The sequence below is a fragment of the Microtus oregoni genome, unplaced genomic scaffold (genome assembly GCF_018167655.1).
Source record: "Microtus oregoni isolate MIOR12 unplaced genomic scaffold, Mior012 000001F_ref0000356, whole genome shotgun sequence".
NCBI lineage: Eukaryota > Metazoa > Chordata > Mammalia > Rodentia > Cricetidae > Microtus > Microtus oregoni.
In genome coordinates, this window is record NW_024543060.1 from 2,121,024 (window position 1) to 2,146,992 (window position 25,969).

The window sequence follows — 25,969 nt, forward strand, 5'->3', positions numbered from 1 at the left end:
AGCAGACAGCCAAGTTCTTCAGGTTGTCTTTTCTCTTTCCCATGTGTGTCGTGGCGAGCACTTACCCAAGCAAACACACAAGTAAAGAAATAAGTGTATTTTAATTTAGCTTTTGTTTGTTTGTTTTGAGATCTAGCTCCACAGCCTCTGCCACCACCTGGAGTGTTTGTTTAGGTCTCCTCTGGCTGCTTGCTGTGCAAGGTTTTTGTGTGGATGAATGGGGAAGCTGAATGGAACAGAAAAGGCAAGGCTCCCGCTGTGCAGAGTTGGTGGTGACCAACCGCCTGTGTTCAGTGGTAGGCATTAGTGCAGACCAGGGCGCACGGAGTGGACCACTGGCAGCAGGGTCCATAATGGGGATTGTTTTCTCCAACTTCTATGCCTTTTACTCAGCCCTCAGCTGCCCTTGCACTCTGTAATGGCCTAGAAGCCCCGCAGTGCCTGATGCGTGCACAGTGGGTTTATGCCATTGAAGGCCTAAGGGACCAAGTCAGGTACCTATTGTGGCCTGTCATCGCCAAGGCTGCTTCCTGGAAGAGCCATGTGGCCTCCTCCCCCGAATTGTGAAGGAGTATATAGACTGCACCTGTTGGCGTCCGCTGGTCCCGAGGGTATATCTGTTTGTTTATAATGGCTGGGGAGAGGATGGTGTCTGACCCTGCTTCGCTGCTCTAACATTGCAGAAACTAAAGGTCTCAGATGAACCTGTAGAAGCCAAAGAAGATTACACTAAGTTTAACACTAAAGACTTGAAGACTGGCAAGGTATGTGTGTCCAGGTGTACTGGCGCGTTGCACAGGCCCAGTGGCTTCACGTTTCCCACGATGCCTGCACTATTGACTAGGCTTACACTTTTCACCAAGAAAAATGATTAACTTGCATTTAGAACATCATAATTCATTCACAATTGTTCAGATAGTGAACGTGTTAGAGTAATACATTTTGCAAATCCAAGGAAAGCCTTAGGTGTAGAGAAAGGGGTTAAATTTTGCTGTGTGTTCGTAGAGCTATGGAAGAGAGGGAACCAAACCTCTCCAGGAATTGTTTCTCAGCCCCGTTGCCAAGAAGGTTCGAGAAATTATAGTAAATAACAAACGTACAGGTTCCACTTTTCAGCATGCACTGCAGATGTCTGCCCAGTAGCGTTCCTTGCTGGCTTCTATCTTACGCATGCATCATGGGTAACATGCTGCATTTTTTACCTAGGTCTCGCTCTGCCCTTTGACCTAGCATTATGAGAGTGTGCGCCATTAAACCTCTCTCGCCACACTAGTCCTGGCACGTAGTCACGTGAGTTCACCAGTTGCTGTATTTGCGCACTCAGGTTAGCGACTGCCTGGCTTGCTCTGATGAAACGAAGGTGTTCTTGTTTAGTCCTTGCTCTGACCACTGCATTGCCCTCACTTTAGAAGACCGAGCTCAGAGAACACCAGGCTTTTCAGGCGATGGAAATAGACGGCTAAATGCTCCCAGGACACTGTGACTCCCAGCCCCTGCTTGCCACCAGGCTGCACTAAGTGTTATTTGTACTTTTGAAGTTTTTACTTGTCAAATGAGGCATTTCTTTAACTAGAAATGTCTGTTTTCCGAGTTGCTTGTTGGCACTTTGTACTTGCATAGACTGTGAGCTGTGACCCTTGCCTGTTTCTGTGTTGTGACAACATTGCTTTTCCGTTATCTGTGAGGTTTATTCTAAGTTAAGGCTAATGACTTTTTATGGCACATCCAGGGCAAAAAGAAAATTGCCCATGTACCTTTAGCCTTTTTGCTTGGTTTAAACAGTTGAGAGTTTTTTCCTGAGGCTGGGCATATAATTTGCATCTCTTTATGGTTCACACACACACATTTTGTGCTCACCCATCCCAAGACACGTTATCTCCCATTTAGACTTTAGCAATGTATCATTTAAGGTTTTTTTTTTTTTCAACTTTAATTCCTTGGGCAGAAAAAATTCCAGTTTTGAGTTTTGCTCAAATATCTCAATCTTTCGGTGTTCTATGTTGGGGACATTGTGAGTCTCTCTGGAGGAAATCTTTCTGCCCCGTCTTCCGTGGAAAAGCCATTCACTTCCCAGTGGTTACACCTCACCACGGCACTGAAGAGAGTTAGTGGCCGGGACCAATAGAAGTTTCCAGGGCAGAGTGAAGTAGAGTCAGCTCCTTGGCAAGCATTTCCCTCTTGCCACCGCAGTGGGACAGCGAGGCCGCAGCCTGGAATACACCGCCTTGCAGGCCATCTTTTGAGTATGACTGCGCTGCCCTTGGTTTTCTGTAGAGCACAAACAAAATCGGATTGTGACCTCCTCATCATCGGGTGGAGAATACAGGCTGTGACTCCCCCGACTGTTGCTGTCATTGCCGCCATTGTCCGTATCATTCCATTTAAGCACCCTCAAAATGGTCCCCAGCAGGAACCACCTGGAGCATTCCCTCCTCAGTGGGGCCGGTTTTCTTTAGAAGTCTGCGTCCTGAGAGGTAGCAGCCTTGCTTTCGCTCCACGGCCCCTGGCCCCACTGCCAAGACTCAGGCTGGTGTGATTTGTGTGTATTACTTACAAATATTGCAAATCTCTCTTGTTTTTATTAACAGAAAAACGGCAAAATGACTGCAGCTCAGAAGGCTTTGGCTAAAGTCGACAAGAGCGGGATGAAAAGTCTTGATGCTTTTTTTGGAACAAAAACTAAAAAAGCTGGAAAGATTTGAAGTGTTGAATAAAATCTGGTGAAGCAGGAAAAGGAGTTTGCCTCCTCTTCTTGCGCTGCTGACCTGATCCTTAGTCCATCCGCTGAGAAACAGAAGCAGTTCTCAGGTCCTCCCAGTCCTCTCTGGGGTTTGACTTTGTGTCTAACAGACTATGGGAAAGTAATCGTGGGAGCTGCTGCCTGGGGCCCCCGGAATGTTTGCCATAATGGAAAGTCATCAAGTGCACAGAGTTGAGAGTCGCGGCTTCCTCGGGAAGGTGTCATTGCTGGCCTGCTATTCTCTTCTCCCTTGCGTGTGGCTTCAACTGAAATGAGATGGACAAAACTGGACATTTTGGTAAATCTGACGATTAGCCATATTTTTGTTTGTCTGAATTCATGTTCTTTGTTTTAAAAAGTATAGAAATAAAACAAAATTGCAGTCTCACCTTTTTATTATGCAAACACAGCTAGATAATTTTCTTAGAATAAAAAATATTTTCAAGAACTCTAATAGTAATTTTGTTACTTTTTATACACTCATTTTCTGAGCATTTCCCCAGCTTCCTGGGTCTTCATAAACAGGCCTGTTAAGGCCTGGGAAGGAGCTCAGTGGTGGTAGGAGAGGGGCACTTACCTGTCATGCTTGAGGTCCTGGGTTCAGTCTCCAGTACTGCCAAAAATAAATACATGGATGCTTAATTTAAACTACACTATAATTTTCAATTCTTTGGATATTTAATCATTTAATAGCCATTTTCCTATACAACTCCTCCTCGTAAGGCTCAGGAGTCACCAGGAAAAGGGAGCAGAAAGATTTTTAGAGCCAGAAGAACAGGATTCTACTGTGAGAGTGTCTCCTAGACCTGATGGAGGCGCTTTCTTTACCCATGAAGTCTTACCAACATGGCTGCCTCAACAAGGTCCACATGGGGCAACAACAGTAGACATGCCATTGTGGAAGGGGAGAGGGGCCTCAGCCCTAGAGAAGGAACTGCAGACAACTGCGAACACTGAGAGCTGGAGGAACTGTTTCCAGGGAAGAGCACACCACTTGGTTATTAAATATTTAGTGACCAGCCCTGAAAACAAACACAGGGAACATTACATGGATCGAGCAGGTTGTGTTTATATATTTAGGAGTGTGTATAGATATTAACGAAAAAGTGGTTGTGAATTTGAAAGCAGGGAGGGATACATGGGAGGGGTTGGAGAGGGGAATGGGAAGGGGGAAAAAAAGATGAGAGGAATTCTTACTACACACGAGTCACAGAGAAGCCCAGGTACCTCTTTTGTCTGTAAATATGGTTCGCAATTTTATTCATGAATTTTTTTCAAAACTTAACACTTGGATAGAACGTAAACTTTGCAAATACCATCAGAGTCCCAAGGCCCTAACCATGGTGTGTGGCTGCCTTAGCATTCTTGTTTGTGAAATCCTTCAGAGAAAGGAATATTGCCCCTATGGAGGTAGTCTTCACGTGGTTTTGTTGGGTGTTGCCTCTAACTGTGGCAAAATTCTTGACTTGGCAGCCAACGAGAGGCTCAAACAGGATCAAGAGGGGGATGGCTCTTTTCTTTTCTCATCTTGCTGTCTTTCTGTCTTGCCTCAGTGACAGTCACTTCTCTTGCCCTGTGGAGGCCAGCTCACAGCAGCAGCAGCAGCAGCTGTGTGCCATTCAGTTCTCTGTCTTGCATAGTCCTAGGCAGGGCGCATGCAGTAGCAAGATGCTATGCACATGAGAGAGAGAGACTGTTAAAGGACCAGAACTTGGTAGCAACCAAGTCTTATCCCAAATCAAATTTTCCCCAGCTCTTTCATCTTCTTGTTTGTCTTTGTTGTTTGAGACAGAATCTTATATAAGCCCAGGCTGTCCTCAAACTGACCTTGTAGCCAAGGCTAGCCTTGAACTCATTCTTCTGGCTCCACTTCCTGGTTCGGGAATTATAGATGTGTGCCACCACATTCTTCTTTTGGGGTTTATCCTGGGGCCATATACTCACCAGAAAATTCCCCTCCGTAGTGTCCAGGGAAACTGTTCTTTACCATCCACGTCTGTTATGCAGCTTGCTGAAATGCAGTCTGGGAATCACTGTTATTTCTCCCATTTTACAGTTGAAAGGGGCAGGGCCTCAGACTCCAGACTCTCCACCACACTCAACACCCCTCCCCACGCCTGCTGCTGTATCTCAGAAACCACCTGCTCACCCAGTACGGGGAAAAAAAAAAAAAAGCCCCTTCTTACAACTTGGGGATTGACTGACTTCCTCTATATGTTAAGATGGCCCAGCTTGATTAAACATCTTATATATTTTCTCCCAAACATCCCTTCCCCAGCACTAACCTAAAATTTCAGTGTGAGCACACCCCGTTACAAAGCCTTTTCTGAAAGCAAAGTGCAGGGCCGGGGAGACAGCAGAGGGACATTCCCTCATTCCCTCAGCGCTTGGGACCTGATTCGTCTGAATGATTGGAAAGATCCCATTTTCATACCTTCTCATGCACTGAGATTTACACACACCTCAGGTTTCTGTACCCTTGGCAGCTATCAGACTGGACCAAAGGTTTCCTCCTATGTTTAGTAGGACTCAACAGTTTCCTTAGCAATTAAATATCATTGGTTAAATTAATCATTACAACCATTCAAAGATGGTTGTAAGCCAAAGAGAAATTGCCCCTGTGTTATAGGCGCCCAAAGTGAGGCGATACAGGCTGTCTGTAGCAGGGCCAAGAGAGCATCCTTTTTTGAAATGTATGTTTGGGCCTCTTTCTTTTGGTTCCTTCGAGGTTCTTATGCCGTTCTCTCTGTATACCTTATAGCCATTGTACTAGTTGGTTCTCTATTGCTGTGATGAACAACGTGACCAAGAGCAACTTGAAGAAAGTTTTTTCATCTTATAGCTTACAGTCTAACATGAAAAGAAGTCAGGGCAGGAACTCAAAATCAAAGACCACAAGTGCTTACTGGCTTGCACTCTATGGCTTGCTCCGCCTGCTTCCTCATACACCCCAGGACCATTTTCCCAGGGGCAGCACACACCTCGGTGGGCTGGGTTTTCCCACATCAGTCATTAATCAAGAGAATTCCCCACAGGCTTGCCTACTGACCAGTCTGAGGGAGTCCTTTTCTCAATTGAGGTTTCTTCTTCCCAGATAACCCTAGCTTGTGTCAAGTTGGCAGAAAAATCTAAATAAATAAAATAAGATCAAACCAGCACAGCCATTGTTGTGTGGCCTTTCCTGAGATATGGACAAACATCTGCTTACCCTAGATAGGCTCCACCCACAAGCTAAAGATGATTCGGCTCATGTACAGCCTGGTGAAGCAGTGAGTTTGAGGGGGCTACTTACAGAACTGTGAGTGGGGAAGCCCTCCCAGGAACATGGATGACTCAAAGGCCGGCCGAACGTTAGTGACCACTCAAAACCGCTGCATTCTGGAGCTCCCTGAACAAATGCAGGCCCCTCCCCCCAGTAGCTGTTAGAGCGTCTGTAACTTCCCGTTTGGAACTCCCTGAGTTTGTGAGTTTTGTTTCCTTCCTGAGGTTTAATAAACTGCCCTCCGGAAAGATGTTTCAGTTCAGAGGAAATAGCTACACGGTAGCCATTTAGCCTAAAGTAGTTTCTTAGAATAAAGTTACAAATTTGTAATAGTAGAAAATAAGGGGAAATTAAACCTATGCTGCATCATCTTCTAGTTCTGTTCTTAATAAGTTCTGCAGGTCAGTTTGCCCTCAGCATCCCTAAGCAGGACTGTGAAGCTGCTGTGCACCCTGTCCGCTTCCTAGGATTTACTGTACTTTGTTAATAAATGATATTTTGTTAATCAAGGCTATTTGAGAGGACAGAAGGCATTAAATGAGATCACAGAGGAATCAGAGCTCTTCATAGACATTAAACTGATCTTCCTAGGGTGCATATACAATGAAAATAGTGTTGATAGTTTTTGCAAAAGAAACTAAGGAATAAGCCTAGATTCTCTTATTCCTTAAGGACGTGGTCTGAGTATCTACTGTGTGTCAAAACATGATTCTAGGTAACAGTTATGAAGTCGACAATGTCACAGACCAAAAAAAAAAAAAATGCTCTGGAGAAGTTTCCACTTCAGGGTGGGCAGGCAGATAGCCTCAGGTGGTGGGGAACATGGAAAAAGCCAAATGGGGACAGGACAGGGTTCTGGGGAGGGGAGAGGTGAAGGAAGGCTTTGCTCCCTTCCTGTCATATCCACACTGGGGCATGTAAATCAGCTTTTGCAAGGTCGTTTGTAACATAGCTACGTGATAAATCACTGGTAGTCTTACACTCGGTGAGGGGCCAGTTTACAGCTGTCACCGATGGACAGCTACATTCCCAGGGACATCAGTGACCGCTACTTCTTCTCCCTGCAAGTCTATGCCTCTCTATTTGGCTGGACGTCCAGCTTTTTGTAAGGCTCGGCTTGAAAAACATTTGTTTTAAGGGAAAGGGGAGAAGGAAAGCAAAACTGAAATCACTTAGGAATTATGCTTCTTAGAATCACGTTTGCATGTATTTCTTGTGTTTTCTTTCACTTCTTTTCCCATGCGATGATATCCATTCTGCTAGCGATAGGAACACTGTATTGTATTTTAAACATTCTTTTGCAGTGGCCATTGGAGGGAGAATAACTTCATAGTCAACTGGTTTTATCCCAAGGACATGGCCAAGCTGGGGGGATGTCCAAGAGAACACACCGCCATTACTTCTAGGGAGTCCAAGCCTCCAGCCAACCTCTTCTATTCTGTAAATGGTGCTCGGGCGCTCAGTGACCTTTTCCTCTCCTCACTAGATGCCAACACAAAGACGAAAGAGGGGCAAGTGACAAGCGATGCAGCCACACGCCAGGCTTAGCTGCTTCCTGTGCAACTTCAGATGCCACACAGAGCTAAGATGCTTTCTGCACATTCAAGAGCATTCTGCAACTTCAGGAAAACCACGAGACACCTGAGGTGTCTGTCCAAGGACCAGTGATGAACACCGTGTTCCTTCAATCAGCCGTATCTGTTTGTTCTATGCCGGAGTACAAGCTACCCCAGAGTGTGAATCTCACCCTCTGCCCCAGTCCAGTCTGCAGAAGAGCGCCTATCTTTCCAGGCTAGGGCCTCGGACTTCAAAATGTCCAGAAGAGCAAGCACAATCATTCCTCCCACCTGACTTTGCTGGCTTCCCATTTTTGGGAGTGCCTGCGTGGTTGACGTAAGCACAGGAGTTCACACTACAGACTCTGGAGAACCAAGTGTCAACCTTTTGAATACTTCTTTATTTCTTACCAACTTGGCAGCTGCTCATGCAATAATGATGCCCAAATACGTGCATTTTATACCTTCTTAGAGTTAAACATGGCCTCTTTCCCAAAGATTTACTGAGAGCGAGGGGAGAGAGAGAGAGAGAGAGAGAGTTGGGAATGAATGCCAAAAAGGCATTTCGTGGAGAATTCTGGAGAATGCCCAGCCCTGCTCTCTAAGGAGGCAGCAGGAGGTCTGGGGCAGAAATGTCTGAAGTCCAAGTGAGTCTTCACCTGGGCACACAGCAGGGCCAGCTGGCTGCTGCTCAGCTGACCTCCCGTGTTCTCACATCACCCCCAACCTCTTCAGGGGATAATCCTGAGTTCTGACGCCCTCAGCCAAGCTGAGTCTCATTCCCCAGCAGTCTCATTTCCCTTGCCTTCTTCCCAACATAGAAACAACCCTGAACCTTGAGAGACTGTCAGTGCCTTGGTGGCTGAGAAGTGAATGTCTCTCCAAACCCAGCTCTACAAAAATCAATGTGGAAGGCTGGGGATGTAGTGCAGTCTGAAGACTGCCTGCCTAGCGTGCAGAAGGCTCTGGATTTGATACCTACAGTGTTGTGTTTCTTTAAACTCGGTAGCTGCCCCTTCAGAAACTGCTGTCCTAATCGGTAGTTGCAACTACGTAGCTATCAGCTGTTGGGCCACCCTGGCAATAGCCAGGCAGGAATTCTGTTCCCTCAGGTACCGGCTTTATCATGGCCACTAAAGGGAACTTTACCTAGATCTCTATCCCTCTATAGAACTCAGGATTCAAAGGTTGAGGTGAAATTCTGCTTGCTCAGAGAGCCCAAATACCAAATAGCTAACTTTCTCTCCTAGCTTGTGGCTCCCCCAAAACATGGCCATCCTTCTGCTCAGCCCCCACTTAAGAAGCCTAACTATACGTGGTTCCTCTTACTACTTCCTGTCAGCTAGTTACTGACAAGGATTAATTTTATTTAATCAAACAAATATAACATGCCTTTGCATCATTAAACAAATATTCCACAGCATAAACGAATGTACCATACCTTAAATTAATAGTCCACAATACTACACCACTTAAACCTGTAATCCCCCCACTGGGGAGGTGGAGACAGGAGAATCGGGAATTTCAAGATGACTTGCAGCTGCACACGGAGTTAAAGGCCAGCCTTGGATGCATATGATCCTGCTTTAGAAATCAAAAGTCAGTATGCAAACCTAGAAGTAGGAGGGGCTGCTCCAGACATGATCCGGTTGAGCCAGGTTGTTTTGGTGACACTTTGTTCCACACACGGTGATGGCTTAAAAATCTAACCTTTCCTATCTTGTGGAATCCCAAGTACTGCAGATGAAGGTCAGTGCTTATTTTGGCTCAAGGCACCTGCCACCAGTAGCATACTATTGTAGTTAGCTCTGTGTCCTTGAGCAAATCATTCTGCTGTAGGATAATGCTTTTGTACACTGTAAAGATTTGTCACTTGTACTGGTTTAATAAAACACTAATTAGCCAGTAGCCAGACAGGAAGTATAGGTGGGACAACCAGACTAAGAGAATTCTGGGAAAAGGAAAGGCAGAGAGTCAGTCACCAGCCAGATGCAGAGGAAGCAAGATGAGAATGCCTCACTGAAAAATGTACCAATCCACATGACTAAATATAAACAAGAATTATGGGTTAATTTAAGTTGTAAGAGTTTAGTAATAATAAGCCTGAGCTAATGAGACAAACAGTAATGTAAACCTCTGTGTGTTTCTTTGGGACTGAACGGCTGCAGAATCAGGCAGGACAGAAAGTTCCATCTACATTATTCCTGTTAAGACCTCAGCTCAGGGATGCTACTCTTTTCTCTTTCCTCTGAAGACTTATCATGGGAGCCTTCCAGGTAGTCCCCACGGTCCCAGAAGTGTGATGCTAGCCCAGTGGTGACTAGCCTATTGGTATGATTGTTTCTACCAGAAGCTCTACCTACCACGCCATATGTTACCCTCTGTCTCTGTAGCTTCCTCCCCTCTCACTTTCATGTTCTTTCATATATCACTGGACTCTGATGATGTGAAAGACAACCCTAGGAATCCATTTTTCGTTGTGCCTCAAATTCACATCCCACTGGTCTCTGAACTTTAAAGGCCTAACACTTCACGGTGACCCTATCTAAATTGTCACAGTTTCACCTGATTGTTTTTTATGCAAGAAATTCATGTACATTCTCACAAAAGGTCAGCTGGAGCAAGAGCAGGCCCCACCCCCTACTGGTGCCACCCAGGAACCTGGATGACAATAGTCTTCTTTCTATGCAGGTCCCTGTCTAGTGATCAGCATCCAGATGCTGTTGTCTTCTAGCCAGCAGCCCTAGAGTTGCCATTTGCCCAGCCTGATTTCAGACAATTCACATCAGCACTTTTTCTAAGAACCAAATCCTGTTTTGTTATCCTTCAGAAAAACCTTTTGGGTAAACTAAAGCAGATCAACAGATCTGGAGCTTGACACCTCAAGCCAGCTCTTCCCCTTCACACCCACGGCCACCAGGGGAAGCTGTGCCTTGGTTCATGGTCTGCTTGCCCAAGGGCAGAGAACCCATGGCTTGTGATGGAAACATCCCATGGTGCTGGCCGTGAACTTGTTGTACAACAAAGGATGAGTGAGAGGACATGTGAAGACTTTCTGTTGTCTGTTGTTTTATTTTGTTCTTTGGCTCTTTGGGGGGCCCACCACCCAGCTCCCAAATAAACACACAAAGCTATTTTCTTACTTATGAATGCCTGGGCATAGCTTAGCTTGGCTTGTTTCTCGCCAGCTTTTTTTTTTTTAATAATTTATTTTAACCTTATTTTATGTGCATTGGTGTAAAGCTACAGACAGTTGTGAGCTGCCATGTGGGTGCTGGGAATTGAACCCGGGTCCTCCGGAAGAGCAGCCAGTGCTCTTAACCGTTGAGCCATCTCTCCAGCCCCCTCGCCAGCTTTTCTTAAATTATCCCATCTTCCTTTTGCCTCTGGGCTTTTACCTTTCTCTGTTTCTGTATATCTTTTCTTTCCTTCTTCTTCCATGTCTGGCTGGGTGGCTGGCCCCTTCTTTTCTTGCTCCTTCTCTCACTCCTAGACCTTTCTTTTTCTCCTTCTATTTATCCTCTCTGCCTGCTAGCCCCACCTATCCTTTCTCCCAGCATTGCTATTGGCTCTCTTTATTAGACCAATTAGGTGTTTTAGACAGGCAAGTAACATAGCTTCACAGAATTAAACAAATGCAACATAAAAGAATACAGTATATCTTTGCATCATTAAACAAATGTTCCACAGCATAAACAAATGTAGCACACCTTAAAATAATATTCCACAACAACTCTCCCCACTCTGCCAAAGTGTCCAGGATGCTTAGAAAACAGTCATGCTCAGAACTGCAGTATGGGAGGCAGAGGGCCGCGTGGTTGAGACTTTGAATGAGTCTAACTTCTAGAGGTCCATGTAGAAATGGCTTCAGAAGTGTGAACACTGCATTTGCTTTGCTTCCTCAGTGATACCCACTATTAGCAACATAGACTTAGGGAGGTCACTGTATATGACCAAAGATTCATCTTCACTCTAGGACTTGTAGTGTTGGTGGTGGTGTGCGTGTCTGTGTATAGGTGTGTGTGTAGGGGGTGGGGTGTATTGTGGCGGTGGTGAATCTATGTTAGTGTGTCTGTGTGTGCACTCTTTTGCAGGTGTGAATGCTAGTACCTGTGAATTGCTGTGTAGGCCAAACTGTCTGGCTCCAACCTTCTAGAGAGTCTCCTGTCTCTATCTTCTGGTTCCCATCTACTTACCTGATATGCCCAGCTTTTACAGGGATTCTAGGGATGCGAATTTAAGTCCTGGACTTGAGTGGCAACTTCTTAGCCCATGTGAGACTTTTAATAGAATAAAAGTAATTGAGGAGGGGATCTAAATTGGAAAGAAAAATTTTAGAGAGAAATTATTTTAATTGTTATAGTGAAAGTCTAGTGTTATCTCTCCCTCTCTTCCTCCCTTTTGTAAATGTTCTACATAAACATGTATAACTCATATCAAAACAGCTGAAAGTTTCTGTTGCTTTGCTCATGGCTTTGGTTCATTGAAAAGTCTCTCAGAATTGTTATTTTCACACATGTCTCATTTAGTAAGTTACTTGGACCATGTGACACATGTTTTGTGCTTCCCACTCAAGCACCCAGCAAATGTTACCAGAAACCAAAAAGGTGATCTTCTAGCCCTGCAACTTTAACAGTCTCAAGAGGCCCTGGGTGTGATTCCTTGACCCTCTTCTTCAGTCAAAAATGTAGCCTTGGCTTCAACATGTAGGTGGAGGGTAGGGTTAATTAAGTTCTGAAATTTTCTCAGGGCTTTAGAAGGAATCTTGGGTATCCTAGGGCATGTCACAGTTATGCTGAGAGTCACTGCGCCTGTCTACAGAGCAGACTAGGGAAACACACCCAGCCCAGGAGAGACCAGGAAATAATGCTCATCTTTGCTGCCAGCCAATTTCCAGCAGATAGCAACTGAACTGCCTCAGGAACTCATCTTCCAGAGCCACTGCTGACTTTCTCCTAGGAGTTCCATGCCGGTGAGTCAGGAGGCATAGACTCTACACCATTAGTGGTTTTGAAGTGATCTGGACCACTTCTGAAAACAAATAAAATTATATAATCCTAATTTATATTGCACTTGCTCTCGTAGTTTGTAGGATTTCTTATACTACAGAAAATGTATGAAGTTCCAGTATCACTGATGTTATGGAAAATCAGGCTCTCAAGAGATCAAGCTGCACCGGGAGAAGAATTTGGTTCACTAGACCATGTGGTGATTTGAAAGAAAATGCCTGCCAAAGGGAGTGGTACTATGCAGAGGTGTGGCCTTATTAGAGAAGATGTGGTCTTGTTGGAGGAAATGTATCAGTGTTGAGATAAGCAGTCTCATATGCTCAAGCCATGCCTAGTGTCTCAGTTCACTTCCTGTTGCCTGCTGATCAAGATGTAGGATTCTTAGCTCCAGCACCATGTCTTCCTGCACTCTGCCATGCCCTGCCATGACAAGAATGGACTAAACCTCTTAACTGTAAGCCACCCTATTATTAAATGTTTTCCTTTGTAAGAGTTGCTGTGGTCATGGTGTCTCTTTACAGCAATAGAAACCCCAACTAAGATGGACTAGGTAACTCAAATGAGCTAGCTGGAGAGAGATTAGCTAATGCAAAGGCTTGGGAAGACACCTGTTTGTCCACTTCTCTCTGCTAACAGAGTTGTAAGACTAAGAAAAATCTGAGGACAAAAGAGCTTCCCAGCAATGATTCTATTTTACTATTTTTAAACATAAGGTTTCTGTACTAGTTTCATCAGCTGACTATTCATCAATGAATAGCCAAAACCCAACATCTTTTCAAAATGTAAACAGGAATCAATGAGCTTTTGTTTTCTTCTTTGATTTGTTTTGTTTTGTGATTGTTGTTGTCGTTGTTGCTTTTGTTTGGTCAAAGCCTTGCCAAGTAGCCAAGAAACTCAAGCTAGCCTCCTTTTCAGGGCAGTCCTTGCCTCAACCTTCAAAGCACTGAGATCACAGACGCCTGCTACCATGCCTGATGTGGATCTTTATTTGAGCAGATGCCTGGGTAAGGATTCCTTGGACCTTTGAAGACTACTTTTAAAAGTAGCTTCCCTGGTACTATTGTTTTCAAGTTTCAGTAAGCAAACACCTCCCACGTGGCATGTGGCTTTCCGAGCGTTCTTCTGAGTTGGCTGAGTGTAGCTCTCACGGCCTGGATTTAGGGTATGAAATGATTACCCTGAAGATGGTGTAGCAGTCAGGGGACAGAGGCCAGTAGTGGCTGGAAAGGCTGCCCTGGATCTCAGATGGAATAGACCTGCACACTTCTGTATGTTTGTCAATGGAAGAATCCAATACTCCACACCCAGAGAGATGCCAGGATTTTAATTCTGGCTCTGCCATCTTGAATAAATTTTTACCTATGAGAACCTCATTTTTCTGTGAGGAAGTGATAATGTATTTATCTCCCAGGGATACTGGCACAAAAAAAGTTCTTAGTACACAGACTTGTTGTCATTTCTTAAAGTAAGTTAGTTCTCCTCTATATATATTTCAAGACCCCCAACTTTCCCCCAAGCCAAATATCCTCAAGGTTCAACCCCAGGATTGGTGACTCATCTCTGTGAGCTCAGCCCTGAGTTGTCTACTGTGCATACATTGTCCAGGATGCTGTGACCAAACTCCTCCATGGAAAAAAGAAATCCAGAAAAATATCAGAGCTGCATAAGTGGTAAGCAAGACACTATCTTCATCGTCAATATTTCCAACCCGCCATAGCACTTCACAGTCTCTTTGTGACCACACACTTTAAAAATCTCCCTTCAGCTCTCTAGCAACTCAGATGAAACATTTAAAGTCTTTACATCCATAGTTCTTATTTACACAGAGTTAAAAAGTATGCAGTAGACTGTGTGACCAGCTTACTTATTGTTAGAAAATATTTTCTCTTGCCTCAAAAGCCTTTACTTTTTCCTTCCCTGAAATCACTCAACATGAGAGGACGTCTTTTAATTTTTTTTAAGTTTTACTTGGATTCTTTCCTAAATTGTATGTGATGCACCAATAACTGGAACCTGTTCATTTTCTATTTATGCAAATAAATCAGGAAAGGCAGGTTACAGATCGGAAAGAAGATTTAAGTAAGGTAGAACAAAGCCCTTATAATTCTATCCAAAAGGCAGAGTTATATGCTATTTTCATGGTATTAAGGGATTTTAAAGAACCTCTCAATATAGTTACCGATTCGCAATATGCAGAAAGAGTCTTGCATATTAAAACTGCTGAATTTATACCAGATGATAAAAAATTGACTTCATTATTCATTCAGGTTCAAGATATAATCCACAGAGGTGACAATCATACAGGTGTTAAGGAAACCTTGTAAGGGTTGGGGCAGGATTCTGTTCTTATTTTTGTAGGAAAATACTCATCTTCAAACAGTCAAGAGCCCCTGGATGTTTGGATGCCTAAAGAGGAAAAGATAACTATCCAGAAAGGATCCCTGGATAAAGAGGAATATGGTTTATGAGGACAGGTCATCTGCAGAGTAAAATTTTGTTCTCTGTACATATATATTTATGTCTACGGACCAGTAGAATTATACTCTCACTTAAAAATCAAAGCTGGCTTTGGAGTTTAGACAATGGCTGTTATTCTCTAAATCCAAGCATGTTGTTAAGAGAAAAATTCAGAGTTTCTGTCTCATGTCAGGAGCTACCTGGTATGGGATAGAAAGAAGAAAAAATTTAGGAAAAGTTTTACTTTTCTCCATACCTATTTTGTCTATATTGTATCTTTCATTAAATATTTGTCTATATGAATAATATTTAAGTTTTCTACAATGAACAGTAGGTTTTCCTGCATCTTTGAAGTTTCCAGGAAGAAGATGGGGCCCCACAACAATGGCTCTACCTGGTTGATAGGACGTCATGATGTTGATAGTGCTACTTTAAGACTGGTTTGGGGTACCAGCTGCTCAAGATGGGCATTTCTCGTGAAAAATCAAATTGTAACTTTTATGTAGGTCTCTCCTGTCTGGTTCATGACAGCACACATCTGAATCGAGCTGCTGGGCCAGGGAGTACAAACCTTGCTTCCAACACAGACAAGGCTCCATCCGGTGACGGAGAGCTAAGACCAGAGTTGGGTAGGGCTAGGTCTGAAGGCCAGTTCTTAGGTTTACACCTCGGTCTCCTGTCTGTGCAGTGTGGCTAATAAAAAGATCTGTGTTAGGCTCGCAGGACTTGGGGGGGTCTTGGGAGGGAGGGCACTTGACTGGGCCACAATAATACTGCTCCACCAAGATCTCTAGAGGGTGCCATTATTAGACCCCACAGGAGGCAGACCTGGAGCTGGTCTCATTCCCGCGCCCCCCCCCCCCACCTCACATCAAGTGGAGCCCCCTGATGGGAAACAGTGATTCCAAATCCTCCAAACTTTTTGGGCTGCACCGTGCAGAGCAGCCTTCCCCCCCTCCCCCCGTTTCAATGGCACCTTTAAAGACTGACTCAGGCGGTTGGTTGACGTATCATGATCACGTCTGGAGGTTAAACAGCCATGCATCTATGAATGCTCATCGCGCAGTTAAATATTCTTGAATTTTCCTGTGCCCTCAGAACATATTCTATGTGTTTAATGGTCCCTCGGGGAGCACCAGGTGCTTTGGTCCTGCAGACAGGGCCAGTTGTGTCAAACCTCTGCATCTGTCAGGGTTCTCTGTGTGACGAATAATTGCCTGATTTCCATTTGAAAGTGCAGCCCTGACATTGAGGCCACCGAAACCCACCAGGGATAAGAATGGCTTCCTGACACCTCCGAGAGAGACGTGAGTGGGAAGAAGAAGCACGTGTTCCCCAAATGAACGCTTGCCTTCCTAGGGGCCAGGCCTGACTGTACAGCTGCAGATGAGTGGCTCCCGGGGAACAAACCAAACGGAATAAAGAAAACGAAAGCCACGGATTAGCACGAGTCTGTCGCAGCCAGATGGTCCTCTGCGGAGGACAAGTTCCTCCGCTTGCTTTCTCGGGCTCTCTGCGGAAAGGATAGACGACAATGATCTCACCCCTCAGCCAGGCAACCAGCGAGTGGCTCCTTTCCTTTCTCACACAACTTGAGCTGAAGGAAAAGTTGGAAGTGAAAGAAAAAGACTAAGAAGGGACAGGGAAGCCTGGGAAGAATGAATAAGTCTTAGCTCAGGAGACAGATAAGACACCAAGCCTGACTGGAGTTTCAGGAATTGGCATCGACTGGGCACAAAGAGAGCCCTTGGAGGAGAAAGCAACAGACAGGGGCCCCAGCAGACTGCCCTCTCCTCCTCAATGCCCGAGAACTTCGCCTCTACCATCCAGGACTGTCGTGGTATGCAGGACAGTGGGAGCAGGGGTGTTGTGGCTCTTAGAAATCTGGGTTTGAGTTCCATGCCCCTGCAGTGGAGAGTGTTTTCAACCTTGTATTTAGGAAACTGTCACCTCCCTCTGTGGCTAGAGGCCAATGAGTCTGTCAGTCTTCGGTCTGAGGACCAGCCATCTGCCGCCATCTGGATAGTCCATGCCTGGGAGAGGTGCCCTGAAGTGGTAGAAGCTAAGAGGGGTCTGAACAAGGCAAGGTTATGGGGTAAAATGATCCTGCCAAGCTGTAGCTGTAGCAGAAAGTTCCCTGGAACCTTCTGCTCTGGGAAGGGTTCGACCTAGAGTCATGCTGTCCAGCAAGCAAATCATTCATGGCTCATCAGCAAGTCTCTCATCGGAGTGACAGCCCGGGTCTGCTGGTGGCCATGAGGCAGACTACCAGATGCTTGCATGAGAACACAGCATGTACGTACAGGTGTGTGCAGGGACATAGACCTTCCATGAGCTAATTGGTTCAGTAAGAGTTCATACCACTCCTGGATTCTGGGGCCTCAACCCGCAGAAGATTCCAGACCAAATGAAGGTGCACTGGAGGTGTGAGAAGCCCTGTGAGTCTTTCATCAGCCTGGCCAAGCTTCCCAAGTGTGGTGGATTGAATGAGAATGGCCCTCCTTCCCCATGTGCCAGTGATGGACTAGTACATCTCTGGTACTGGAAACCCCAAATAAACCCTCCCTTCTATAAGTCGCCTTGGTCATGGTGTTTTAACAAAGAATAGAAAGGTAATAACACACCCAACACTGGGAAGATCGTCTCTAGCAGTGTTTAATAGGATAAATGGCGGCTCCAGGGTGACGTGTGGAGCATCCGGAAAGTAAAATGACTTCGTTTCACTGGCCCAGTGCCTTCCCCAGCCCAGCTGTCTTAGTGGGTAACAGTTTAGAAACTGCAGGGTCTGGGCCTCTCTTCTCCAGCTTCTCTTCCTTTCCCCTCCCGCTTCCAGTTAAATGGCATGCTGGAACCCAAGATCAGGGTGTCCTTTGAAGATGGACCCTAGGACACCAATTCAGAGGCAGAGATTGGGAAGCCATGGAGCTGAGAGCAAGCAACCAGAAACAGACACAGGCCAAGTCAATATCTAGAACAGATACACCTCCAGCCCGTTTGTGGCTGGCTGTGACCCATTTCTACAAAGCATTTTCCAAACCTCGCAGAAAGAGATGCAGTCGGAAACATTTTGGACTTCCAAATTATTCTAAGTTAATTGTCTTCGCTGCCATTGATGAAAAGAAATGAGCCACATAGGTTCGCTTTTTTTCCTGATCACAAAACAACACAGAAGACAGACGGCTCGGGACCACTAGCAGGGAAACTTGTCTTGGTCTGATCTGGCGGTGGCTGGCCATTGGCTGCATCCGTGGAGTCTGGCCCTGCCACAGGGCTCCCAGCAGGTGTGACTTCGTCAGACACTGAAGCAAGACAGAAGTGTCAGTGGACAACGCTTCCAGCTGGTTTCCCTGCAGGGGGAAACTATTGGAGCCAGGCTCCTGGAAACACAATGTGGCCCCACTCAGTACAATAAGGTCTTCCCAGCTGCAATAGCTACACCCCCACTCCTCTCCATAATTTTGCTCTGCTATGCTGTGCTGAAAATGTCATCATAAGTCTTTACCTCTGCACCACTCACGTGCCCTTGCTGGCGTGTGACTGTCTATGTGCTCTGAACAGCAAGGCCACAGGGGATGGGGTGTTCAGTCCTGGGGCTGTGCACTGGGGTGTGTGGCCCTGCTTGCCTGTGACTACCATGGTATTTACTCTCTGGGTCTTGTGTTCATCTGTAAAATGGGAGAAACTAATAATTAAAGTGAGGACCTATATCAAGTGATTAACACAATGTCCCACATGGAGAGAAAACTCCAACAGCCAATTTGTCTACCTGTGGGAGGCCAGAGGGCAGGCTGGGGACACAGCAGCCTCTGGGATGTGAGCCAGGAGAGGACGGGGAGTGGGGTTAGAGAACTCTGGCTAGAGGAGGCGTCTCTCAGGCTCTCTCTACTCCCACTAAGTCATCTCCATTTTCTTTTCTATGATAATCATTGTTCTGGACGCACTTAAGTTTAAAAAGTCTCCTGTGTTGTACAGAGGCTCACATCCTTCTAACATCCTAGAAAGCAATCAGACAAATCTGCTCTCCCTCCCCAAATTTGTGAGTAGGCTTCTGTGGCCTGGGGTAGGGCTTCGCAAATCTGCCTCGTGGTCAGTTTTGTTTAAGATCTGAAGAGGATTAGGCAGGTTCCAACAGGGCCAGACTGTGACAAGCCTTGTTTGATAAAGTCTTCAGTGAATATGAGGTGAGTCAAAAGTCTGGGACTTCCAGACCTATCTCCAGTCATGTGCCCTCAGATCCAGAATTAAAGAAGACCCGAACAGGCAGAGCCTGCCTTGGGGCAGCTCAAGTAGGCAAGTTATGTCTAGAATTTAAAACGGAGAGTGTAAAGTGACAAGAAATCAAGGTCCATATAACTGTCAAATGCACACAACTTTTTTGCATATGGCATATTCTTATAGAACGTGGCCCAAGTGGCGTGGCTGAGTATAGGTTCCCCTAGTTAAAGTTCATCTGATAGTCTAGCATTCTCCTCTCCCCCAGTACTCGGCCTGCATGAAGGCAATGCTCAGCCACCAATTGTTACCTATTCAAGTCTTAGGGCTGACTGATTTTCTTTTGTTTTGTTTTGCTAATTTTATCATTCTTAATACCCCTTATTTCTTTCACTTTTAATTATGGAGTTTATTGAACTACTAGGTTTCTTGGAAATCTGATAATTATAATTTTAAAAGTGATTAAATTTTTCAGAAATGGACCGTGCAAGTTGAATGGTGAGAGAGTGTGTTTGAAAGGGCTTTGGTTCACTTTTATGCTAGTACCACAGTACAGAGATGCAGGACACAAACTCAATGGTGTTTGTTTGTTTGTTTGTTTGTTTGTTTTGTCGGTTTGCTACTGAAAACACTCGGGGTTTAGAAGATGGCTCAGTGGGGGAAGGTTGCTTAAGTGTGAGGATTAGAACTCGAATCCCCAGAAGCCCCATAGAAGCTGTAACGGTTGGTGGGTTTGACAGTTTCCCCATAATCCCAGCACAAAGGCATGAGAGGTGGAGACAGAGGATCTCGCAGCAAAATCTGGACTCTGAAACACCTGGCTTCACATTTGGTGAGAGACCCTGCCTCAATATATAGAGGCAAAGACATCTGAGGCCAACCTCAGGCCTCCGTACCTGCGTTCTCTCTCTCTCTCTCTCTCTCTCTCTCTCTCTCTCTTTCTCTCTCTCTCTCTCTCTCTCTCACACACACACACACACACACACACAGCACCCTCCTTACCACCATCTTCCAAATCAGCATGTGTGTCCGTGGGTACATGTGAGGAAAGAAAGACATGGGTTTGGGAAGAGTCTTAGTTGTACAGCAGTGTTCCTCTGTCCCATCCTCCATCATTGGCTTTGAGAAACTCCATCTGACTGTACGGAGATGGCAATGGCCACCATGGGAAAATGCCCAGGTCCCCTGAGGTTACCATGCCCCTTAGGAAGCAGGACCTTCCCAGATGCTTCCTGGGAACTCCAAGCTTTTTCATTGCTGCTGGAGGCCTTGCCACTGTCCTTCATGGACCAGGGGCAACCCAAGAGACAAAAATGCCTTGACCTAGAGCCTATGAGGCTTATGGCAGGCAACCCAAGACTGCTAGGAAGGAAGTGGCCATGGTGAGGGCAGTGTGTGAAAAGCGAAGAGATGGATCCCATTTGAGGACCCTGCACAGCACTGTGCTCTTTATCTGCATGGTGCTCCCTAGCTCAAGGGGCTCAGGGAGGAGGCTGGCCTCTGCCCAGAGGAAGAAATATGCCAGAAGAACCTGCCAGCAGAGAGGGTTGGAAGAGCAGTTGCTTACATATCTAAGTCAACAAATCCCAGTTTCTCTCTGGAAAGCACTGGGTTGGGGGGGGGGGGGTGTCTCTGCATGTGAGTGGCACAGACCAGTGCAGAGTTTCAGTCAGACCTGGAAGGTTTCTGCCCTGCCCTTGTGCCTCTCACTACGACGCCCCAACTCCCATCACAACACTTACTTCAAACACCAACAATAAAGAGGAATGGCAAAAATAACCTCTGAACTATGAGAATGGCATGATGGAAGGGAGGGAGGGACGGATGGAAGAAGGGAGGGAGGTTGTTTGTAGTAAAGGTGCCAGAGTCTAGAAATGGAGACCTGAACACCTATGAGCATTGGTCCTGGTGACTTAAGTCAGGGTTTCCTATAGTTTTTTATTAGACCCTTCCATCTCAGTGTCTCCACCTGGATAACAGCCTAAACCAACCTCAGCTCCCAGGGATGTTCAGCTGACCCGAAACTAGAACAAAAGGCCATGAAAGTCGATCTTAAAGTTCTGCGAACGGCCATCTCATTGTTGGAACCACAACACTTTTAAAGAGAGGGGCTATATTCTGTGTGTCCCCAAGAGTCACCTTGCATATCAGCTATGTGAACAAGAAGTTCCTGGGTTGAGAACTTTTCGTTTGGGGTGCTCTAGAGCAGCTGAAGATCAGCAAGTGTCAGACTGAACCCATTTCCTTGTCTTGCTTTCTTCAAAGGTAACAGGAATTGCCCCTGCTATAGAATTTCCTCTCAGACCAGCATTTTCCTCTTAATCAGGGCAGCAGCTGTAGGAGATGGATCAAGTCTGCTTTGCAGCACCAGGAACCTCACTGTTGGATTCTAGTTTCTATTTTGGGTACCACAAGCAAAACAGTGGCTTTTTGGTCCAATTCAGCACCAGGTTATTTTCCCCAAAGTCCCACTGTCTTGTTATCCTTCAAGTGAGTTATGATTTTTATCCCTCTTTCCAATTGGAAGGTTCTAGTGTGTGTGGAAAGCCTACTCAGGAGCCTCTGCTAGGGTGAAGAGGCAGGGGAAGCACTCAGAGTAATTTCCTAGCAGAGGAGCATCTGTGAGAAAGCTCATTGCTTGGATACACAAGTGCCATGGAAACTGATGCAGGTGAGAATTTGCCTAAGGATGTGAGCATCCAGGGAAAGATTGCTGAGCTGATCATTGCAGGTGTCCACTGCTTAGATGGTAGCAGCATCATGGAGGGTGGGATGCTGCCACGTGCACGGTATCAGCATTGTGGAGGGTGGGATGCTGTCACATGGATGGTAGCGGCATTGTGGAGGGTGGGATGCTACCACGTGGATGGTATCAGCATCATGGAGGGTGGAATGCTACCACGTGGATGGTAGCAGCATTGTGGAGGTTGGGATGCTACTTCATGGATGGTAGCAGCATCTTGGAGGGTGGGATGCTGCCACATTTGACACCTCTGCAGAGCTCAGTGAGGAACACCCGGCACCAAGGACAAGTCTTGTGGATGTGCTTACCTTTCTGATTGGTGACAACTGTAGGTCGCCCCATGATCTCATCCTCGGTGGCATTCAGATTCTGGACCAGAAAGTACGTGGTCATTTTGCCTTTCCCTTTCACTTCAATCTCTCCTCTCTTGACAATTTCAAACCCTTTGTTTTCCAGGGCTCTATATAGAGAAAAACAAAATGTGCCAAATAGCAAAGATCACAGACCAGTATTAGACCCACAGCAGAAGAGGGAGGATCTGAGGTGACATCCTTAAGAGCCTGTTAGGACATCAGGGTGAGGGACTCCATGGGGAAGGAGGGAGGCAGGAAGTGCCAGTGTTCTGATTAGGGTACCAAAGGCTGGGAGTGGCTACAGGGGACCCACACACCTTGTTTCTCCCTCACTGTTTGATCTTTACTCCCCAGCACCCTAGTTTTCTCTAAATCCTTGTTCAAGTTTCAGCTCGAGCATCTCCATAAAACCTTTCTAGATACAGACCCTTCCCAACCTCCCGCAGCCCATGCTCCAGTTCTACTGGTGGGGGAGTAGAATGGTCAGAGTGGAGTCTGCACATCACCCAGCTCTTCCTGGCCTTCTCGGAGCTGAAGCAAGCTGTTAGCTGTTTTTTCCTTTCTTTTGCTTCTAAGCCTCAATATCAGATTTCCCCCCTTACTCTACTTTTATTGAAAATATTTTTTTTCTACAATATATTCTGATCGAGGTTTCCCCTCCTTCATCTCCTACAAAACCATTCCCACCCATCCAACTCCAAGCCTTCTTTCTCTCCTTCTCTTTCTTTAGGAAACAGGGAAATTAAAACCAACAACAAAAAATTTGCCGGAATTCTTTTTTAAAGGTGTTTCGTTTAAATAAGAGTGGCATTGGTTTTTCTTCATGGAGCAGCTTAACAGCGAACGAGCTGACCTACAGGTATGAAGGAACCTAATCTAAGTGTGGCTTTTCCTAACCACTCGAGAAATAGTGCCATTTGGTGCACACTTTCATGTGTGTTCTATTTCAATCACAACCATGAATTCTCTTTCTTCCCCTACTAAACCAAGCCGACAAGATTTTTCTGGGAAAGACCAGAGAGTGACTGTTTCAGGCATTGTGAGGCACAGTCTCTGTCACGACTGCCTGACTCTGCCACTCACAGAGACATCAGTCATGGACGATGTGGAAAGAAAAGCAAATATCTTATATCAGAGAGACCTCACCGCTGAATTCTAGCTCTGCTTGGGTACCACAAACCAGTCACCCCATCATCCAGCTCAGCAGTGGGTGATTTTCCCAAAGTCCCACTTTCTTGTCCAATAAAACTATTTCCAAAACCAGGCAACAGTATGGATTTGGCCTGGGGGTTATAGAAAAAAAACAAGTTATGGCAGAGGCCCCTCCCCACTTCCTGTCTGTAAGCCAGTAAAACACGGGAGAAGAAACATCAACCTCTTTCCTGTCCTTTCCATACTGGGGGGGGGGGGGGGGCAGTCAGATGGTTTGGGGAAGCTGGAAGAACAGTGAAGCCAGGGGTAAACCGATGGCCAACCTGTAGGCCGTGGGGCTCAGATGCACTTTGTTGGGAAGCCCGTGACTTTCCATCCTAGAGGCTGTGTTGACAGTGTCACCAAACAAACAGTACCGAGGCATCTTGTCTCCCACAACACCTGCTAAGACTGGTCCCGTGTGGATTCCCACTCTGATCTGCGCAGAGAGAACATCACTGAGAAGAGAACTTTGAATCTTCTTGTCTTTACTCTGAAGGCACGGTTTAGTGAAGATGAAAACACACCTACCGAAGTGGTTAGCTCCACGAGGTTTGACAAATGCACATTGTGTTGCAATCACAAGGTGATACCTTGTGTTATAAAGTAAATACATATTTAATTTTTTGCCAAACCAAAACTGCCCCGAGTTTTCCAAGGTTGATTCTCCAGTTCTCCATTCATATCCGTAATGGTACACACCTCCGCTGAGCTCTGAGCTATCAGGGACATGCTAGGCATGCATTTGCCCAAGTAGAAATATCTGCTCAGCAAAGCCAAGTCACCTGAAGTGATGTTTGAGCCAAAAAAGCAGGAATTACAAACAAGGAGCCCTCAGCACCGTCCTATTGCAAAGAAGAGTATCCATGAGTCCCAGGAAAATCTCAGAACAAACAGCCTGCCCTGGAGCCTGGGGGAGCTGAGCCTTCTTCCAAGCTTTCCTGCTTAGGAGCATAAGCAAGAGAAGAAAGGACTTTGATAGAGGATGCAATGTCAACGGTGTCGCATACCCCAAGTCCACCCAAGCAGACCAGAGCTTTACTTTCGTGTGTTATATTTTGTCTCAAGTGAAGTGCTCCTTTGCTCCCTACCTGGATGGGCTCTCCAGTGACAGGATTCATCACTTCTTCTGCAGAAATTCTCATCCCCAAAGCAAAATTAGCGACTCTCTGGGCATGACACTCAACAGGCACTGGTACTCCGCCTACCACCATGTAAGCATCACCGATTGTTTCCACCTGCCAGGGCAAACATAGAATAAAATAAAATAAAGCGTTCAAAGTGTTCAGGGAGTTTCCTTCATGTCCCATCCAAACACCTGTATGTGCCTCTCATTGACAACAAGCTATTGATTCTTTGCTGGGGAAATGAGGAGTAGAAAGGAGAAGGAACACAAGGTGGCCAAGAGATCTTTCTGATTTTATTTTGTTTTACTTTTGGTACCAGGGATGGAACCCAGGATCTCACATGGCTAGGCAAGCTATATCCCCAACCTCCTTTCTGGTTTTAGTGAAAATGAGTCCCAGAGATGTAGTGTGGTTTTGTTTGTGTTTTAACAAATAAAGCTTGCCTGAAGATCAGAGGGCAGATCTAAGCCACTAGAGGCCAGAGAGTGGTGACACACACCTTTAATCCTAGGACTTTAGAGACAGAGGCAGAGGGATCTCTGTGAGTTCAAGGCCACCCTGGGTTACAGGAGATTGACTCTGTCTAAAAGAGAAACAGCTCACACAAAGGTGATCCCAGCATTTGGCATCACACAGCTTTGTTTAGAATTGTTTGTTTGAATTTGTTTAAGATATATATATTTTCTCTGCTCCCCATTTTTCCTCCCCCCTCACCTTCTACCTTCTCCCATGATCCCCATGCTCCCAATTTACTCAGAAGATCTTGTCTTTTTCTACTTCCCATGTACATTAGATCCATGTATGTCTCTTTTAGGGTCCTCCTTGTTGTCTAGGTTCTCTGGGGTTTTGAACTGTAGGCTGGTTTTTCTTTGCTTTATGTCTAAAAGCCACTTATGAGTGAGTACATATTATAATTGTCTTTCTGGGTCTGGGTTACCACACTCAATTTGGTGTTTTCTAGATCCATCTATTTGCCCACAAATTTCAAGATGTCATTATTTTTCTCTGCTGTGTAGTATTCCATCACATCAATATACCACATCTTCTTTATGCATGCTTTGGTGGAGGGGCATTTAGGTTGTTTCCAAGTTCTAATTATTATAAATAATACTGCTATGACCATAATTGGGCACATGTCCTTGTGGTATGATTGAGCATCATTTGGATATATACCCAAAAGTGGTATTGCTGGGTCTTGAGATAGATTGTTTCCTAATTTTCTGAGAAATCGCTATGCTGATTTCCAAAGCAGTTGTACCAGCTTGCACTCCCACCAGCAATGCAGAAGTGTTCCCTTTACCCAATATCCTCTCCAGCAT

The 25,969-nt window shown here is 45.6% G+C and overlaps 2 protein-coding genes across 2 annotated transcripts in view; one reads left to right on the forward strand and one right to left on the reverse strand.

The window, feature by feature from the left end:
- The window catches only part of Rnaseh2b (ribonuclease H2 subunit B), a 38,871-nt gene extending 35,691 nt beyond the window's left edge, over nucleotides 1-3,180 (forward strand). The window contains exons 10-11 of the mRNA XM_041669955.1: nucleotides 684-764; nucleotides 2,589-3,180. Of these exons, the coding sequence (XP_041525889.1) occupies nucleotides 684-764; nucleotides 2,589-2,702 (195 nt within the window). The 3' untranslated portion in view covers nucleotides 2,703-3,180. The remainder of the gene's footprint in view (nucleotides 1-683; nucleotides 765-2,588) is intronic.
- A 14,992-nt stretch (nucleotides 3,181-18,172) lies between these two features.
- The window catches only part of LOC121458314 (guanylate cyclase soluble subunit beta-2-like), a 55,384-nt gene continuing 47,587 nt past the window's right edge, over nucleotides 18,173-25,969 (reverse strand). Inside the window, exons 12-15 of the mRNA XM_041667515.1 lie at nucleotides 24,615-24,761; nucleotides 23,808-23,962; nucleotides 22,288-22,439; nucleotides 18,173-18,323 (exon numbers count right to left, since the gene is read on the reverse strand). Of these exons, the coding sequence (XP_041523449.1) occupies nucleotides 18,178-18,323; nucleotides 22,288-22,439; nucleotides 23,808-23,962; nucleotides 24,615-24,761 (600 nt within the window). The 3' untranslated portion in view covers nucleotides 18,173-18,177. The remainder of the gene's footprint in view (nucleotides 18,324-22,287; nucleotides 22,440-23,807; nucleotides 23,963-24,614; nucleotides 24,762-25,969) is intronic.